This window comes from Paramormyrops kingsleyae, chromosome 8, assembly GCF_048594095.1.
Source record: "Paramormyrops kingsleyae isolate MSU_618 chromosome 8, PKINGS_0.4, whole genome shotgun sequence".
Lineage (NCBI taxonomy): Eukaryota > Metazoa > Chordata > Actinopteri > Osteoglossiformes > Mormyridae > Paramormyrops > Paramormyrops kingsleyae.
In genome coordinates this window covers 205,774-226,251 of record NC_132804.1, presented here as the reverse complement: position 1 = coordinate 226,251, position 20,478 = coordinate 205,774, and the positions used below count along the sequence as shown (strand labels likewise).

At 39.9% G+C, this 20,478-nt stretch overlaps 1 protein-coding gene across 7 annotated transcripts in view; it reads right to left on the bottom strand.

The window, feature by feature from the left end:
- The window catches only part of LOC111852542 (voltage-dependent L-type calcium channel subunit alpha-1D-like), an 89,597-nt gene extending 75,427 nt beyond the window's left edge, over positions 1–14,170 (bottom strand). For all 7 annotated transcript variants that reach the window (XM_023828584.2, XM_072714942.1, XM_023828585.2 and 4 more), the window contains exons 1-3: positions 13,629–14,170; positions 11,058–11,415; positions 9,554–9,659 (exon numbers count right to left, since the gene is read on the bottom strand). In XM_023828584.2, coding sequence (XP_023684352.1) covers positions 9,554–9,659; positions 11,058–11,269 — 318 coding nt within the window. In that variant the 5' untranslated portion in view covers positions 11,270–11,415; positions 13,629–14,170. The remainder of the gene's footprint in view (positions 1–9,553; positions 9,660–11,057; positions 11,416–13,628) is intronic.
- Between the last annotated feature and the right edge of the window lie 6,308 nt (positions 14,171–20,478).

The following is a 20,478-nucleotide window of genomic DNA, read 5'->3' as shown; positions in this document are numbered from 1 at the left end:
ATATTAGGTGTAATTTTTTGCGGCTGGGAACCAAATAATTGGTTTTCCATTATTTCTTATGGGGAAAATTCGATCACAACTCGAACTTCTTAGGATTCGATCCGGAGTTCTGAACGGATTAAATTCGAGTTCTGAGGTATCACTGTACTTCCAAAATTATTTGCCTTTCATGATGGAGCTATCCATGACTTCTGCCATAATTGTTGCAATGACATGCCTCCAACTCGGGAACTCTGGGCTTACAGAAAATCTTGCATTTCCCACTGATAAACACAACTTTGCAGTGGCATTCATGTGCTCGCATCTCATATTTCCGATGTTTCCGACATTACTTGAAGGCAGAGTTAGTTCATTATGACTTAGCTTTTATTAAATTAACATTTCCAGACCTCTTCTGTATAAAAATTATGTTAAAGCTTTACATTAACTTTACCTTCATAAGGCCTTTATAATGCATTTGTAGGACATCCAGAAGCAGCATCCAAGTACACCATAACATCCTAACATACTTTAACCTGGTCAATAGAGGGCATTAGGGCACTGCCTTCCTTGGTTTAGAAGGTATTTTTCATTTTTCTAAAAAATACTCAGCAACAAAAAAAGTTAAGCACCCAGACGGAGTGGTGGGAATGAAATGAATATGCACGTGGTGAAAGGTCATATGACTTTCTCTCAATGATTATATCATCAGATCAAATGGCAGTATGTTGGCAGTATGTGCACTCTGCTGGTCCCATGTAAGTAGGGTGTGGCAACCCCCTCCCCCCCCCCCAGGCTTGGATACACGCAGCGATACGATGTGGAAGGGAGTCGTACAGCCGTTGTATCCTCTCCTGCAGCAAGTCGGCCCACAGCTGTTGTAACTGGCCCTCAAGATCCTGCAAATTGCCACTGGGTCTGAGTTGACATCCAAGCTGATTCCACACATGTTCGATTGGGGAAAGATCGGGGGACCTGACTGCTCACAGGAGGACCTCAACATGACGCAGGCAGTCCATAGATTCACACGTATGTGGACGGGCATTGTCTTGTTGAAAAACTGTACCAGGGTGCTGTGTCAGGGGGAGTAAGACATGCGGATGCAGGATGTCACTGATGTAGCGCTGTGCCGTCAGGGTCCCCCAAATCACTACCAGAGATGACCTGAAGTCATACCCTATGGCTCCCCACACCATGATGCCAGGAGTAAGGCCAGTGTGTCTCTCCACAACATTGGCAGGATTGGTACTCTCCCCTCGGCTCCACCAAACACACACAGGATGGTCATCCATGGCAATGCAAGACCAAGATTCATCGCGGAACCACTCATCTCTCAGCCATCTCTGCGCTGGTTTTAACGGCAGCCTACACATGGGACGATGATTCTATAGTCTGGCTGATGTCAACCGTTGAAACACAATGCAGAATGACACGGGGTACTGTAGAGAGTCCAATATCTGTGTCCAGATGGCAGACACAGATGTCATGGGATTCTGTAGTGCTTGGCACACAATATGATGATCCTCCCTTGGTGTGGTCTGTCTTGGGTGACCGGAACCTTCACAACGTGTATGGGTGCCCTCACGTGCCTATTGGTCCCAACATTGGGCTACTGTGACATCTGCATGCCCCACATGCTGGGCAATTGCACGATGCGACCCCCATGATGTGACCCCTATCAAACTACGGCCAGTACTGGTAATGCTGTCTAATGTGTCTATGAGGCATCCTCTGTGTCTGGTGACTAGATGTGCCAGGTCCTTGCAAATCAAATCATTTACATATCCATTGCTGGTGTGCACGTGCATCAAGTTACATCCAAATTGGACCATTACATCAGGCTACTGTGACGTGCTACTGGATGCTTGAAGTCATTTATTATCACACAATTATGTTTGTTTTTTTTTTATCATAATGACAAGTGGAAGCACCCAAATGGCTTTGATCAAAAGTTTACTTACCCTTGAGGTTTTGACCTTATGATATACACACAAATTGACACACATGGGTTAATTGGATATTAAGGGTAATTGTCCACACCTGTGACTTGTTTGCTTGTAATTAGTGTCTGTGTATAAAAAGTCAGTGAGTTTCTAGGCCCTTGACAGTCACCCGCACATTTCAGCCATGGGGAAAGCAAAAGAACTGTCAAAAGACCTGAGAGACAAGGTTGTTCAACTTTATAAAAACAGGAAAAGGATATAAAAATATATCCAAAGAGTTGAGAATGCCAATCAGCAGTGTTCAAACTCTCATAAAGAAGTGAAAATTGAGAGGTTATGTTGACACCAAGCCACAGTCAGGTAGACCAACAAAAATTTCACCTAGAACTGCAAGGAAAATTGTTCAGGATGAAAAGAAAAAGCCACAAATAACTTCAGCTGACATCCAGGCTTCTCTACAGAAAAGTTGTATGGATATTTCAAGATGCACAATAAGGAGGCACTTGAAGAAAAATGGGCTTCATGGTTGAGTTGCCAGGAGAAAGCCATTACTGTGCCAATGTCACAAAATAGCCTGCATAAAATATGCAAAACAGCACCTATACAAGCATCAAAACTTCTGGAAAAAAAGTCATTTGCAGTGATGAGACCAAAATTGAACTTTATGGTCACAACCATATACACTATGTTTGGAGAGGAGTCAACAAGGCCTATGATGAACAATACACCATCCCTACTCTACATCAATTTTAGGACCACTATTGTTCCTAATTTACATAAATGATATAGACACCAATATATACAGTAAACTGGTGAAATTTGCAGATGACACCAAGGCGGGAGGAGTAGTAGATACTGAACTAGCGGCTCAGCAGCTACAGCGGGATCTTAATTTAATTAGTGACTGGGCTGACACCTGGCAGATGAAATTTAACATAGACAAATGTAAGGTACTCCATGTAGGGAGCAGAAATATAAAAAGTACAGGTATTTTATGGGACCTACTGAAATAAAGGTAGCTGATTATGAGAAAGACCTTGGTGTGTATGTTGATGCTTCCATGTCTCATTCTCGCCAATGCGGGGAAGCAATAAAAAAGGCCAATAGGATGTTGTGGTATATCTCCAGGTGTGTGGAGTTTAAGTCATGGGAGGTAATGCTAAGATTATACAATTCCTTGGTGAGACCTCACCTAGAATATTGTGTGCAGGTTTGGTCACCATATCTTAAAAACGACATTGCGGCCTTAGAAAAGGTGCAACGTAGGGCCACAAGAATGATTCCTGGTCTTAGAGGAATGTCATACGAGGAAAGGTTAGTTGAGCTAAATCTGTTCAGCCTCAAGCAAAGGAGACTGAGGGGGGACATGACCCAGGTCTATAAGATTCTAACAGGTTTGGATGCTGTTCAACCAAATAGTTACTTCAGCATTAGTTCAAATACAAGAACTCGTGGCCATAGGTGAAAATTAGCGGGAGAACATTTCAAACTGGATTTAAGGAAGCACTTCTTTACACAGCGTGTAGTCAGAGTATGGAATAGTCTTCCTGATAACGTAGTGCAAGCTGAATCCTTGGGTTCCTTTAAATCAGAGTTAGATAAGATTTTAACAACTCTGAGCTATTAGTTAAGTTCTCCCCAAGCGAGCTCGATGGGCCGAATGGCCTCCTCTTGTTTGTATAGTTCTTATGTTCTTATGAAGCATGGAGGTAGATGGATATTTTGGGGGTGTGTGAGCTACAGTGGCACAGGGAATTTGGTCAGAGTTATTGGCAAGATGAATGCAGCATGTTATCAGAGAATACTGGAAGACAATTTGCACTCATCAGCCTAGAAGCTGCGCATGGGACGCACTTGAACTTTCCATCATGACAATGATCCCAAACACAAGGCCAAATCAACCCATCATTGGCTACAGCAGAAAAAAAATAAGGCTTCTGGAGTGGCCATCAGAGTCTCCTGACCTTAATATCATTGAGCCACTTTGGGGAAGGAGATGTGTTGTTGCAAATGTGCAGTTCATGCAAGACAGCCTAGGAATTTACAGGAACTGTAGGCCTTTTGCCAAGAAGAATGGGCAGCTTTACCATCTGAGAAAATTAAGTCCCTCATCCACAACTATCACAAAAGACTACAAGCCGTCATTGCTAAAGCGGGGAATACACAGTATTAAGAACTAAACTTTTGAACAGGGACCAACTCAGTATTTTCTTAATGTTATATTTTCTTTAATGATTGTGTTTATTTTGAGATGTCTCATAGTTTAATTTGAATCCCATTACAAAAAAGAGATGTGTTTTGCTTGATTACTCGTGTTTTCCTTAAAGAATGGTACACATTTTACAAAATATGCCAGGGTATGTAAACTTATGAACATAACTGATAGTTGTTTTACATTTTGTTTTCTGAAAACTGCTGAAAATATAAATAAAATATCTATTAAAAAAAAAAAAACGATATAAAGAGAGAATGGATATTACTGGATTTGGCCGACACAGATTGAAATCAAAATGGTAGTGAGCCATCTGCTGTCTGTTTCTATATATATTCTTAAATAAACAACAATAAATTCTTTTTAAGTAACCCTAATCACCCTTTCTATAGAAGATGGTGTCTCTTAAATGCTGACTATTATAATGCATTATAAAGATCGTCAAATATATGGTTTTTAAGGAAGTTGGTGTCTCTTACATGAAACATGAATTTAGCTCTTGGGATTTTGTACAATACATAGCTTAAACTCAGGTAGGCCAGCCTCTGTTAGTGTTACCAACTGCTCCACACCTTTTTGAAATCATCAGTCTGACTGAATGATATGAGGACTTTCTACCATTTAAATATTTTGACTTTAAAGGTTTTTTTTTTTTAAATCTGTGACTATAATCTCTAGCACCAAGTCACCAGTGTGGTCAAAAAAATCAGTTTGCGAGGAAGCAATAGTGAGGGACACAGAGGAGCAGGTAGGGGGCGCCACGGCTGCAAAGGATCTCCAGAGGCCCAGTGAAGTGTGCTGAATACCCACACTTAATGCAGGCTGACTTTGCACCAAAGCCAGGGAGAAAATGCATGAAGTTTTCTCTGCTACATTGTAAGACAGAGGCCACTCTAGCACACAGATGGAGGCTCTAACTTCCTGATCTTCCACTATAAACTGGTCTTTAGCTATGTTTACTGACTACCCCCGTTCCATAATAATACACCATTGAAGTGTTACTCCACTTCCGATAAAAACACCCACGTTACCACATAAAGGATAACAGTTCATCAGTACCCAAACTGAATGCTGGGGTTCTGGTAAAAAATATATCTGCAAATGCAAGGAGGAGGCACAGAGACCTGACTGAACAGCTAATGATGAGACAGAAAGCTTCCATACATCCTGTTAGTGGCAACTTTTCAAATAAACTGTGACTTTTTACAAGTCAGTAAACAATTCATTCAAACAGTCAAAGTGACATTTCGAATGCCTGTGGGACTGGTGTTAATATTGCACTGGTGTTAATCTTGCACAACAGTTCATTTGAATTGCTGGACTGGTGAAATGGATCCCAGGATAACTGGTTACCGCACAATTAGTCAGGCAAACAGACGACCCAGCCCTCCTGTGTCCAGAGCCACTCCTGCTGAGAGCCATGATAGCCTGGCACAATGTGTAGCTCATTTACACACTTGGCAGCATGCACCTGCCCTCCGCACTGCTTAGCAGAGTGTGTAGGTGTTCAAAATGCAACCGTCTGGGGAAAATGCAAAGACAAACCCTTAGGAAGATGGACAGTGGGTAACACAGCAGCACCCTTTGCCTAGGACTAGGAATGCACATTTGTCTATCCCTCGGGCTTGGAGAAAATCGAACCAAATTACCATGACTACTGCAGGGAAGCTCAGCTTACCTCCTTACTCAGTCAGAGCTCAGCCTCCTGTAACACAGCCTGTACCCTGCTTTTGTATACATATACTGATGAGAAGGTGCTGTTTGCAGGTGTAAGGGTCTATATGTGTGCAAACATTTAAACAAAGTAATAAACACAGTATGTAATGTTTTATCAAAGCAGAACGACTTGTAGATGGCTACATGTTCAGACTATCTATGGTTGAAGGCATACTGTATGTCTTTGCTGTCGGGCTGCTTTGGGGCACGTGACAGCTTGTATATAATTAAACCCAACATTGTAACACAGTATGAATGCCCAACACACTGCTCCTTGTACAATTCCAGTCATGGCTGCCTTCTGGGTTCCTCTGCTGGGCAGCAAGTTTTCAGACCAAGGAATATGCATTTTGCACTGTGAATCCAGGCCTCAACAGGCCACTTCAGGGCCAATTCCACCATCAAGGTGAGGCTGGGGGGGCCACAGCCACTCTATTACAGTCGCTGCCCTGATGCATTAGGTACTATTCATTAAAGTCAATAATGTATATTTTTCACCACAGTTCATGTGAAAAAGAATATCAATTGGCAACATTAACTGTAAAATCAGAACCCAAGGATTTCAGTATGCGATTCCTTAACTCTCATATTTACATGGATTTCAACTAGTATATACACTCACCTAAAGGATTATTAGGAACACCATACTAATACGGTGTTTGACCCCCTTTCGCCTTCAGAACTGCCTTAATTCTACGTGGCATTGATTCAACAAGGTGCTGAAAGCATTCTTTAGAAATGTTGGCTCATATTGATAGGATAGCATCTTGCAGTTGATGGAGATTTGTGGGATGCACATCCAGGGCACGAAGCTCCCGTTCCACCACATCCCAAAGATGCTCTATTGGGTTGAGATCTGGTGACTGTGGGGGCCATTTTAGTACAGTGAACTCATTGTCATGTTCAAGAAACCAATTTGAAATGATTCGAGCTTTGTGACATGGTGCATTATCCTGCTGGAAGTAGCCATCAGAGGATGGGTACATGGTGGTCATAAAGGGATGGACATGGTCAGAAACAATGCTCAGGTAGGCCGTGGCATTTAAACGATGCCCAATTGGCACTATGGGGCCTAAAGTGTGCCAAGAAAACATCCCCCACACCATTACACCACCACCACCAGCCTGCACAGTGGTAACAAGGCATGATGGATCCATGTTCTCATTCTGTTTACGCCAAATTCTGACTCTACCATTTGAATGTCTCAACAGAAATCAAGACTCATCAGACCAGGCAACATTTTTCCAGTGTTCAACTGTCCAATTTTGGTGAGCTCGTGCAAATTGTAGCCTCTTTTTCCTATTTGTAGTGGAGATGAGTGGTACCCGGTGGGATCTTCTGCTGTTGTAGCCCATCCGCCTCAAGGTTGTGCGTGTTGTGGCTTCACAAATGCTTTGCTGCATACCTCGGTTGTAACGAGTGGTTATTTCAGTCAAAGTTGCTCTTCTATCAGCTTGAATCAGTCGGCCCATTCTCCTCTGACCTCTAGCATCAACAACACATTTTCGTCCACAGGACTGCCGCATACTGGATGTTTTTCCCTTTGCACACCATTCTTTGTAAACCCTAGAAATGGTTGTGCGTGAAAATCCCAGTAACTGAGCAGATTGTGAAATACTCAGACCGGCCCGTCTGGCACCAACAACCATGCCACGCTCAAAATTGCTTAAATCACCTTTCTTTCCCATTCTGACATTCAGTTTGGAGTTCAGGAGATTGTCTTGACCAGGACCACACCCCTAAATGCATTGAAGCAACTGCCATGTGATTGGTTAATTAGATAATTGCATTAATGAGAAATTGAACAGGTGTTCCTAATAATCCTTTAGGTGAGTGTGTATATATATATATATATATATATATAAAGCTATACATATATAAAACTCTTACTAGGCTGCCAGAACTACCCCCGTGGTTACGCGATAATAATCGACACCCATGTGACATCTCTGGACAAATAAAAAAAAAATATTTACCAAGGTCATGGTATAGTAGTACATAAGACAAGACAGCTTCATTGGAGCTTGTGAAGTATTACAATTAACACTATTATGCCTTATGACTGTCAATAGAAGATACTGTATAGCTTTTTTATTTCTTATACAGAACATTATAATGCATTATGAAGTTATCTATAATGCATTATAGATGGCAGTTTTAAGTACTGTATGTCTTAGTATACTTAAAATACAAGCTGTTAGCTCATCAGCAAGACCTATCACACAGGGATAGACCAGCTTGTGTTTTTGGTAGTATTTCAGACTAGAGACAGATCCACCAAGCTAGAAAAATGGTTCTTCCCAACAGGCTTCTGTGGTGTGTGACCTCCCTCCGCCCTAACCTCTAACTGTCCTCTTTTGGCCATGATGAAATGTTTCTCTGCTGAGGCACTTTGACCTTTGAGAACTTAGATTATGTGTTAAAATAAATATGGCATAAAACCAGTGCACTCTACATGAATCTGGCAACCAAGTGAGAACATCCAAAATGAACACCGTCCAAGAGTAACTCTACTTTGCATCACCACCTCAAGGCATACAGCCCTAACCCAAAAGCAAAGAATGCCAACTAACAATAACCAGGGAGAAGACACAAGGACACAGAAAAAAGCATAAGGCAAGGGGAACAAAGAGCAAGAAAAGCCATAGAAAAATGTTCATGAACAAGACACATCTGTCCCTACAAGGCTCCCCTTATTGTAGTTTACACGAAGGAAACCAAACAGCAGCTAGGGAATGCTGATTCACACGACAGCAAATGCCTTATAAATTCTGGATTTAAGACAAGACGACATGGTATTCCATGATGCTTTATGGCTTGCTAGCCCTAAAATTGATACTGGAGGGTGAACAGTGAGTATAGTTCAGTGCAGGGATGAGCAACCTGCTTCCATTGAATTCTGTGGATTATTGGGTTACTTTCTGTTACCAACTGATTTATGCTTTGTGAACCTGGATCCCATTATAATGATATGCTAATAATAGCTTTTCCTAAGCAGAAACCAGCACGCCCCTCAGGCTTCAGTAACCAGGGTAGCGAAAAGCCGGTTTACCAGATAAAATCAATTAAATAATGGGAACTAGAATCTCCAGAAATAGAAATGGGGTAATACTGTAAATAGTGAAGGAGGAGGGAGCTGCTTCATTACCTTATAGGAAAAGGATACAAGATGGGTCTAGAAATAGTGTATAAGCTTGGAGAAAGGGGATAGTCCACAGGGGCAATGGGGGAGGGGGTGCCAAGGCATTCTATTAAAACTGTGACTGATCTATGGAAAATGCAGAAACAGAACATGACGCCCGTTCATTTTTAACAGAGCTGTTAAAAAGCAAGCTCTTTTACAAATATTAAGGGTTTCCCAGGTTTTTATTCATATACTTATTTTTTTGAAAGACGGTCATTTATATAAATTTCCATTTTGGCAGCAGGAAAGCAGCAGGAAACCAAAGGACTGGCACATCATAAGCACTTCACTGCACTAACGAATCTTGAGAGATGGGCTGACCTGGGCCATCTTCTTAAAAAAGGAGCCATTTTCCCCGCCTTAATCACAGCTCTAAGAAAGTGACAGCCAGTATAACTCACCAATCAATGCGGAGAGAAAGGACAACCTCTGTTTCATTCACCAATCAAATTCAATGGAAGAAAAAGGCATTAAAGCACAGATGTCTTTAACTCTGACATGACAGGTGACCATACTCACCAGCTGGTGGTTGATATTGTTGGAGTCGTCCTCAGGAAAGGGAGTGGCTATAGCCAAGGCCATGCAATTGGCAAATATTGCAAGCAATATAAAGGTATCAAACGGCCTAAAATTGAGATGGTTAAGGAAAATCAAATTGAAAAGAATCATTCAACACCAGGTTAAACTGTCCTGACTAAAATCTGTCTTATGTAGATTTATAGTCATCCAGCACCATCATAAAATACTGGGAAATCTATTACATAAAACCAGACAAAGTCAGCAGAAGTCTTGGGTGAATGACACTAAGCAAAATGTTTACTACACTGGAAATCCTGGTCCAATCCCAGTTGTGTCCTTTTAGCCACATGTTGCTAGGAGACCCAAAAAACACAAAGCTCTATCCTTCTCATCACCATACAGCGCCATCTGCTGTACATCAAACAGTCCCCTCCCCAATACATTTATCATCTCTGGTTAAAGCCTGAGGTCTTTAGACACAAAGGCGAAGAGATGACATCCCATACATCAGAGGAGCTGTGTGCTGATAATTATTTCCCCCAAGTTGATGATCCATTTATTGGAGAAGTGCCAGCAGATTTTCTTTCACACTTGTTTATACTGAAAATATGTGTGTGTGTCTGTGTGTCTGTGTGTGTGTGTGTGTGTGTGTATAAACTTGCCAACAGAGTTTTTTAGAGTGATAGTATTCTTAGGTTCTATTGAACCAGTATCAGAATGTATTCACTGATGAGACTTCTTAAGTCGCTCTGGCTAAGGGCATTTGCCAAATGCCGTAATTGTAAATGTAACTGTAACCAACATACATTCCAATTGGTAAGTTAATTGTCCGGCTGACACCTTCACCATCACTGCTGCTGAATAAATAGTTATTTGTAAAAAAAACAGGCCTTCAGAAAGCTATTACTAGAAATTGACCCCCTCATGATACAAGATCATGCTAAACTGTGGGCTAGTCCTATTAAATTTAAGATTTAAAGTACCAAGAATTTATAGTACTGTGCAAAATTCATATGCTATCAATGAATTTCTTCTGTTCTCCAGAAAGTTACTACTGTCCTGTTGGATGGCAAGAGCACTGTTTGGCTGCCCAACCTCTCCTCAGGGGCACCCCAGCTATTCCGTGAGTTTCTTAAATATCCCAACTTACTTCATTTATTTAATAGTTAAATAACTTGTCAAGGTCAATTTATGGTAGCCAGATATGGTATTTCAGTGATGGATTCAACAAAGCCATGTAAATACTAGATGCTTACTGAAAAATAATGTGGTGACTTTAGGAGAGCTTTTGAAATTACTTGGCTCACACACTTTGGCAGACAAAACATCACAGTTTTACACCAAAAGAAGATCATTTAAGCATAATTTTCTTTGGAAACCTAAGAGTTGTGCACAGTACTGTGGTTCCAATGCAACGGATGTGAAAACAAAGGCATGTACACACTCACACAATCACATAATTGTTCTACAAAGCGGCACTGGAGACTCAGCTGCTTAAGGATACTTCCACTCAACCACGCTGATGCAGGCCTTCCGGAAGGGGTTATTGAGGTTGAGGCAGAAGAGGGCACGGGCAGGCCTGGTGTCTGGTGGTGGGAGCTGCTTCTTTAGCTTAGCGTGCTGCAGCTTCCTCTTCTCCGCCATAATGGCGGCGGCCTCAGCCGCCTGCTCCGGTGTCATATCGGAGATGGGGATCTGGGGGGCGTCCTGACTCATGGTCGGGCCGGAGTGGGCGAGTCACAGAGAATGCACCAGGGCCTACCGGTGAGGAGCACTCAGGCCGGGGGCTGGGGCACAGTCTGAGCCAGGTGCTGGCACGTCACCAGGGGGTGCCACGCCGATGCTGCTAGCATACTTTGCCCCTGAGAGGACAACAGTGAGGGCAGACAGTAAGGAATACTGTCCCCGACATATAACAACATCAGTAATCAGTAAAAAACTACCAACTTGCAGGAGAACCATTACTTTTGTATTGGTATGAATAAGAATTGACATGCTTTATACATAATTTTTGAAAAATCAAGCAAATAAAGGGCTTTGTTCAAAGGAGGAAGTAAAGTGCATCCTGATTAAGTTTCAGCCTGCAAGACTGCTGCCAAAGGTTCATCCCTTTGACCATTTAACCAGCTGTTACTATATATGCACATACTATTCATTAAGTATTCATTAAGTCCTGGTTGATTAAACAGATAGACGAAATGATAAATTAAATACAATGCATTTAAAAGAAAAGAAAAGAAAGAAAGAAATTCAGAATCACTGAGAATGCAGTGTGTTTAGTCAGCAATTAGAGAGGATTTAAATTCACACTGAGCACAGACACCAGGCTGCAGCTCCCTGACTCTGGTCTAACAGCTAGACTATTCAAGCACATGGAAGTTACTCAGTCACTCAAGCAATAAATTATTAACTTTAACGAACCTTTGACAGGGAATCAAATGCCAGTTCAGAAAACTCTAGAAAGTTCTAGACACAATTTGGGAGGTGTCAGTAAGCTACAGGCCACTTTCCGTTAATACCATCTAAACAAGCTATTTTATATGGCTACAATGCCTCAGCCAAGTCAGAACCTATGTGTTCGGTATTATATTTATTGTTAGAGCACTTTTAAAGATATGACGATAATTTAACAACAGAATACTAGCTGTCTGAATACAATAACTATACTTTGTGTGACAGTGTTTACTCAAAGTGTACAAGCTGAGGGATACTTTGTACATGTTTGTTGCTGAACCTCCACAGTGGTACCGTCAATGAATGGTCCAGAGCTCTAAACACTACTGTATACTACATCACACAACCCCATTTCAGCAAAATTAAGAAATGATCTACAGACAATGAATATACTAAATCCTCATTCATCTTCCCCTCAGCAAAACTTTATAACACATTGTCACTGCAATCTATGTGAGCCTCTGTGTTTCCTTTTTATAACGCAAAAAGTCTAACAGTCCATGACTATCCATCTTAAGAAGGGGTTTGGTTTATTGTCCTAAATGTCTCATAAATCTAAATACACAACAGGTCAAATATACAACATAAACTTGACAATTAATGCTCATTGTCCACGGCTGATGTGCAAACTGCTGTTTTGGAGATGTTTCCATAATTCCAACTCATTGCTATGAGTAACAGCCCTTTATTTGGGAGATGAATGCCAAACAAGAAAACACACATGTGTATTAAGTCATGTTTCATTGACAGGTATTGTTTATAAGCAAGTGATTTAGCATATTTTATGTGTATACTTTGAAAGTAATGCTTAGAACTAAATGACTTAGGACTAAACACTTGGAACTTGACAATTGTTTTATTATGAAATGATATTAAGTTAAAACTTCAAGGGAAAAACAAGCAAGTAGCTGCAGATCCTGAAAGTAGCTTTACCCGTCAGAATATCTGCGGCATTGGACCCAGTTACCTAGACGCCATAGCACTGAGACGGCCCTCATTTGCAAACATTTTGAAGTAGGCCTCCTTCTGAAAAAGACTAAATGTCACATGCATCAAACTATCAGGACACTTCAGGGGCTGGACCATGCCAAACCTCCTTTATAAACTGCATGAATTCCCAGCTGTCACTCTGATGTATCATTTTGCAAATTCAGTTGTGTAAGTCCTTGACCTCTGAAGCCCAATGAAAAAGCAAAAGAAAGGTTATATCCCTTGGAAATGGCCAGCAGACTTCAGTTTTGTCTGGAAAATACGTGATCTGATAAAAAAAAAAAAGAACGAAGTAAACTATAATCATTTTGCACCACTGTGCAATTACTGGATGCTACTACGAGTGTAAAAATAATGATCACCTTAATCTCTCCTTTTTTCATTGAATAACACATTCATTCATCGACCAGAGCGCAATATGAAACCGAAAACTGACACCCAGTTCACAATTCGTTGCACTTTAACGTCACCTTCCACTAAACGTACCCACAACATATATGCAGAAACGGGTTTGTTCAAGTCATTTTGAAGCGTTTTGAATTGATGCTGTCATCCATAATGATTATGGGTACACACTGCGGGCTCACCAGAATTTCTTCCAAAAACGGCAATCGTTATCCAGGTTACTTACCCTGCAACTGTGTGCGATGCCTTGGGGTACACAAGGTGATTCTCTTTAGGCTCTTTTTGGGTCCATGATGCTCCGTTTCATGTGCCAGCAAAACATATCCCCGATAAAAATAATAATAATAGAAATAAAAATATGATGATCCGTTTTTCTTCGAGCCCGGTCCGCTTCTCAGATCTTGAAAATGAAGGACGGAATGAGAGCCAGGTTTGGGAAAAGCACGGTTAGGGCACAGCGTCCAGCCTCAGTTCGGCTGATATTTCTGTCACCTCCGACAGATCAGATGCAGCGGACACTGCCAGGCGCACAGACGATTCAGGCAATGCGTCGCCAGCATGCCCGTCCTTGTGCCGAAAGCATACCTTTCCAGAAGGACCCGATCGCTGGCTGACGACTCCTGAATTCCAGCAACGCATGCAAGAAACCCCAACTGTTTTCGGGAAACCAGCAGAAGGCAGAATCAAACAACAAATTAAAATTCATTAGCTGGAGGGCAAAGAGGGACGCATACGCGTTAATTAAACCCTTTCATACCGACCGCAGAGAGAGAGAGAGAGAGAGAGAGAGAGAGAGAGAGAGAGAGGAGCGCAGGAGCATCCCAGTCCAAACCCCATCCAGCTTAACGTCACAAGACAAGTGAACAGTGAAATCAGCCCATCACAGCGCTTCACCCTCCGGCTAATGCAGTCCAGGCTTCTCATTAAAATCGCATGTCGTGCAAACCAACATATTTCCAAAATCGGAAAAATTTAAATCAATTCTTCAGTTTCAAACAACTGTGATACTGCATAATCACACATATAGTGATCCCCGAGAGTTTAAGAAATTATTTCGACATCCGGATGCTTGTGGGATTGCAGGATCTTGGTTCAAGAAATACAATGTTGGTGTATTTTACACTGTTGTTGGTTATCTATTTTCACCATAAGGGGAAATAACATCTACAAGGCGTGATTACGTTTTTAGTTAAGATACAAATTATTTAATGTGCATTTAAGGAAGAGCAGAACGCTGTCTAATCTAAACTACGGCTCCTACGCCTAAACGAGTGTAGGAACCGAAAGTGTTGAACAGCTGTTTGAGATTATTGTTTGTTTGCCAGTTGTCTCTGGTTGTTATCAGTCGATGAAAGATGGAAAATATGGAATGCAACGACCTGAAGCTTGGGACATCAAGGGGAGAATTTGTCAGTGACTGCGTTATACAGTATGTGTAAAACTGAAGGTCATTTGCTTACCAATAAGTGATGGTATTGTATGGGTCCCTGAGCATTACATTAATTATTAAAATAAAACATACTATCTGTTCCCAAGTATTTGCTATTTAAATGTATGATGCAGAAATGTATTATTTACAGGTATCATTTCCAGAAATTGGACTGCTGTCTATTGAGGCGAGGCAATTGTGTTTAATTGTAGCTACAGGAACTATTATTGCTTAGAAGTGGGATAAAATTTGCCATAGCAACAAGCAGAGTACGCACAGGGGAAACACATTTGTTTCTTTTCAAGGTTTAGGCAAGGTTGTAATCAATTACTTCATGTGCCCTTGTTATAATGAGCATTTCTTTGGAAGTGTGATATTTTACCCATTTAGAAGTCATTGTGGGAAGGTTGACAAGCATACCGAAAATTTCCTGGAGCCTTGCAGAGCCGAGCAACCTCTGTGAATATATGGAGTATAGTATTAGTTATTTGCTTGCACTAACTAATCCTAAATTGAAATACTACAGCTTAGCTGTGCAAAAAAAGTATGTTACCTAGTATTGAGATAGAGATATGATTAACCATATTTTGTGCTCAATTTGCTAGTCCATCTGTATGCTTGGGATATGGACACGTAACAGAACACTTGTGCTATATCCTCTTTCACTCCCAGGACCTCTCTCGCGTTACAGCTGCTCAGTGGAATATTCCAGCTCTCCTGCCATCTATTCACCTGGGCTTGTCTTTTGCTATACTGAAAAATGCTTAACCTTCTCATTTACTTTACGTTATCACTACTACTACTACTACTAATGCTATTTTAGTATTTTTTTTAGCTATTTTAAAAAATAAACCTTTCCACACTAGCTAATGTTGGTAAAATGTTTGGTAGGAAACATTATTTTAACAGCTACTTTGTAAAGTATCATTTTGCTTTTAAAATACCTTGGATCAGGAAAATTAAATGTACAAGAAATCTTTATCTTCTAATGGGAGCAAGAATATGCAAAAACAACAATAATAATAATTAATAATAATTATTATTATTATTTATTATTATTATTATTACGCAAGCTTAAAAATAGAATATATCAAGCTGCTGGGACCTGGACAGTAAAGGCAGCTTCAGGTCTGTGTGAGAGGTCATACTCAGGGGTGTAACTAGTGTCCAGGTTTTTTTTCTAAACCATTATAGGGAAAGGTCAGAAAATCACCTGAGCAAGACTAAGCGGTTGTGCTACGCTGTACTTTGACTAGCCAAATTTTAAACTGTAGAGGGAATAGCCTCCATAGTTTTCCATTACAAGAGAACAGAATGCCCCCCAAAAAAGGTATCTTCTTAACAACAACATTATTTTCATTTAAAACTGCTATGTAGTCTCTCCTGACTAATCCTGAGCAGTACAGATTTCTGAGACACTGCATACTCCTGTCCGTTTTCCAGAGTTTTGTTCATAAAAAGTTTCACATTTCCTGATCGGTCTAGTGAGATTGTATGGGATGCTGAAATAAACGTTAACAGCAAAGAGAGACTATTTTTCTGCACTGCTTTACAAAATTATTTAGTCAGAAGATGATCTAATTTAAAAAAATAGCAGAAAATACCTAGATTGTACGTGTGATCCTTGCACGTGTGATCTAACTTTCCCTTAAAATACTACTCCCTACTAGGAGTTTTAATCATAACAATTTGTAGCTGTTTTTGATTTTGGTTGGGTGTATTATATGTACTGTAGTGAGTGAGAAGGACCAGAGGCAACTTCTGGGTTATTGATCTGGGTCATTTTTCTTCTCATCATTCCTCTGTTAACTGAGCATCTATAACGATCCCTGGATGAGAGTGAACGAATACCGCTTTGAAGAATAGAAAAAATGATTTTTATCACTGCCAGGGGAGTGGGTGGGGCTAATTTTGTCATACTCATGTCATTGGCTAGTGTACTATATTAAAGGGGTATAATTATACTGAGACGCTCCAACGGTAAATGTTACATTTATTAAAGAATCCGTAAATGTATTTTTAAAAAGTCGTTCACACTGAAGTTCGTTGTACCCACCATTATAATTCACTTAAGTTTATAATTTTTTTTCCATTTGTTTCTTTGTAAAATTAAGGCCAGTACTAAATTAATATTTGTTCCGGCAGTCAGACCCGCCTACTAAAATTACAGCGGCGATTACGGCACACCCGAAAAAAGCTCAACACCTAGCTTGGCAGACGCCGATAGCACATACCTATGTTGTGTGTCTCAGTTGCAGCCCATTGCGTTTCACGTTTAAGTTAATAAAATTGTAAGCGTTCACATTTATTAAATTTATGTAATGGGATGGACGTAATTGAACGTATGTGTTTCTTACCGGCATTAAAGCAAAAGAAGGGCAATTCGCTTGATTTAAATATTAACATTTTTGTTGGGTCTTTTTAAGATACCGTAATATATACTTAAACAAAGGAACCTTTACGAGTAAAATTAGCATTTTATCCTATGCGGATCGTATATAAGGAATTAATAAAGCTTTTAATACAAATGAATTTACCTCTGGCCGATACAGGAAACATTTTATTGAAGTTGAAATATGTGCGCTTCTGTTTATTATTAGTAACCTATACAGTTTGGTATGATGGAAGGCTGCTTTATTCGGAGCAGATTAGTTTTGTTTAGGCTAGTTCGCGAGTTAAAAGAATGACCTTGGATCAGTTTAGCCTTGCTCAGATAACTGGGATGGAAAAAAGAGAAAAGGGCTGGTTAAGTGCTTTCGTCATTTACCTAGCAACAGGCATAGCAACGACTTTTTCCTTTATGAAAAGAGGGAACTTTCTCGCTACTGCTCACGCAATAGCAACTGCCGGACAGCTTAAGTCATAAGAGGAAACTATAACATGTGCATTATGCACTTACATGATGATATGCTTGCTTATTCCCATATATAAATACCCAAGGAATGAAAATGCATTAGTCCTTCAATAAATACCAATGCCTAAATTTGTAAATTTAAAATAAAATTTATTTAAGAATGTTTAATAGTTCTTAGATTTATTCTGATTACCGTGCCAATATTTTAATACACCCTGTGATTCTGTGTCAGATACCTAATTGGAAGATGACTGCATGGATAGTTTTAACATCACAAAACCCCATACAATAACAAAATTTGACATTGTAACCACTTTTCGACTCAACAATAGTCATTGTTAGTGGCTTTTCATCCATTCTTTAGACACCGTATCTTTTGTCCTAGTTACTGCAGAAGCAATTATTGGATGTCATAATATACCTCAGGGGAGTCAAGTAAAGAACCACATTTTTGATAATCGTTTCTATTATAGTAAATATGAATACAACAGAAAATGATTTCCCTCAAACATCATTCAAATGTGTACCTACTATTAAAGCCAAGGTGACTTATGGTTCATCCCTTACGTTTTAAGATTCATGTAGAACAATGACTTACTGGTATGATATTATCCTGGAATCTTGAGTGGCTTGAGCTCTGAAGATCACAATTCAATCCAACTGAAAGGAGTATGACAGAGTCTGCTTGAAGGAGTGAGTATATCCATGTGGTGTTATTGTGAGGATCTGATATCTGTATTGAAAAAACAGGAAACCCTAGAATTACAGTGCAAAGTCATTAATAGGACATAGAAAATATATGAAAATGTGGGGGCCATCCAAAAGTATAAAACACCATTTATTGTTAATACAAAAAAAAATGTCCAAAGGTATGAGCAACAAAACCCATACGCTTAAAGAACACCCATATAATTAATCAAACCCTCAAAAACTCATATTACTTCATTTTTCTCAGCATTGGGTTGTTCATTTGAAATAATAATATACAAAATAATCTCTGTAAATATTTTCCATATTTTTACTTTGTAATGTTTGTTGCATCATTAATATCTTGTACATATTCCAGATGTGATCAGATGAATCGTATTCTGTATAAAATACTAAGGTGAAGAGACATATCTTCATTGGCCCTTCTTACTCCATCTTGAAGCACATTTAGACCACTTAAACCCCCCCCCCCCACACACACACACACACACACACACACACACGATTGCCCTGCCCTGTATAATCAAACACCTGCAGAACCCAGTGAGAGGCCATGCTCACCCCCACTTCTGTGACCCACAGCTGACAAGGAGCTTTACAAGAATATTAGGTTACCTGTCTGCACCTGGTAATTGTTACACATTGAAAATGCCTGAATTATTAACGTTTTATGACAACATGGGATATCGCACTTGCCCCATTTCAGCATATTTCTGCAAAGTAAGACTAGCTTCATCCAATTAAAACAAAGCACCATCTGTTTTGACCTAGTTACCAGCTAAGTGCTAAGTACTGTTAATTACTTATTTTTATTTCGTATTATGGTTTTGCTTTCTTCAATGAGACTCAAATTTAGTGCCTCATCACATCACTCATCTGGCTGCAGTAGTTTTATATTTTACCATTCATCTAGAAACTACAGAAAACACAAAGCACTTCCCTGTTTTACAATTAATTACATTATAATGTATTATATTTTATTGAATTGGCATTTAATTAAATCTATATTAGCGAAGCAGCTGAATTAGAGTGAATACTACTACTATACTACTACTAATAATAATAATAATGATAATAATTTATATTTTCTATTGATCCCCATGAGGAAATTCTCTTTACGCCTCCCCCAGCTTGCAAAGGGCAGCCACCCTTAGCAGCGCCCAGGAAGCTAAGGGTTATGTGCCTTGCGCTAGGACCCACAGATGTGGAGAGACTGGGCTCGAATTGACGACCTTTTGATCACAGGTACAGAGGCTTAGCCCACTGACTGATAAATATTTTCCATGGAAAGAAATAGTACTAAATGTAAGACTTGATGGTTCTGGAACGTAGTGTACAGTACAGTATGAGAAACACCTCACAACAATACTGCAGTTAGACTGACTCCACAACATCATGCCCAGGATAAATGCAGTAGCCACAGCCTATAGAGTATAACAGTACCTTTCCAGCAAGTGTGTCATACATAAATTAATGCATTATTACTAAGTCTATCCCTGATCTAACCGATCCAATGAGCATCTGAGTATGAAGTGCATCTGGCACATTCTTAATTGACAAGGGATTTCTACGTGTTCAGCAGTCATACCATATTAGGCACCTCTACAGTTGGATGTACTTCCTTTTGTCTCTCTAAGGAATGTCACTTTTTAATTTTCTGTTCTGCTTCTTGTTTTTTTCTCCTAGTTAGCTTGTCTGCTAGTTGTTATTGATTTAGTTTGTTTTCTCAGGCTGTATTTTTCACTGTTTTAATAGTTTGCCCCCTTAGTCATAATTTGTTTCATTAGTAGAGTTCTTGTTTCTTTGGTATGTCCTGACATTATTTCCAGATGTTCATGGGTTCTTAATTCAAATCTTTCATTGTTTCCTGATTCACTTTTTCAGTTCTTTGTCCTGGATGTGATTGCAGTGTAGTTTCTTGTAGTTCCTGTCCCTATGTATGTTTTGGGATGTTTGCCTTGCCTGGCCTCCTTTAAACATGTTTCCATGATTTTACTTTGACTTCCTCATTCATCTTGCTGCATTTCTATCAGTCTTGGTAGTTAAGTGATGCATTTATCCATCATTCCTGAATACTACCATGCT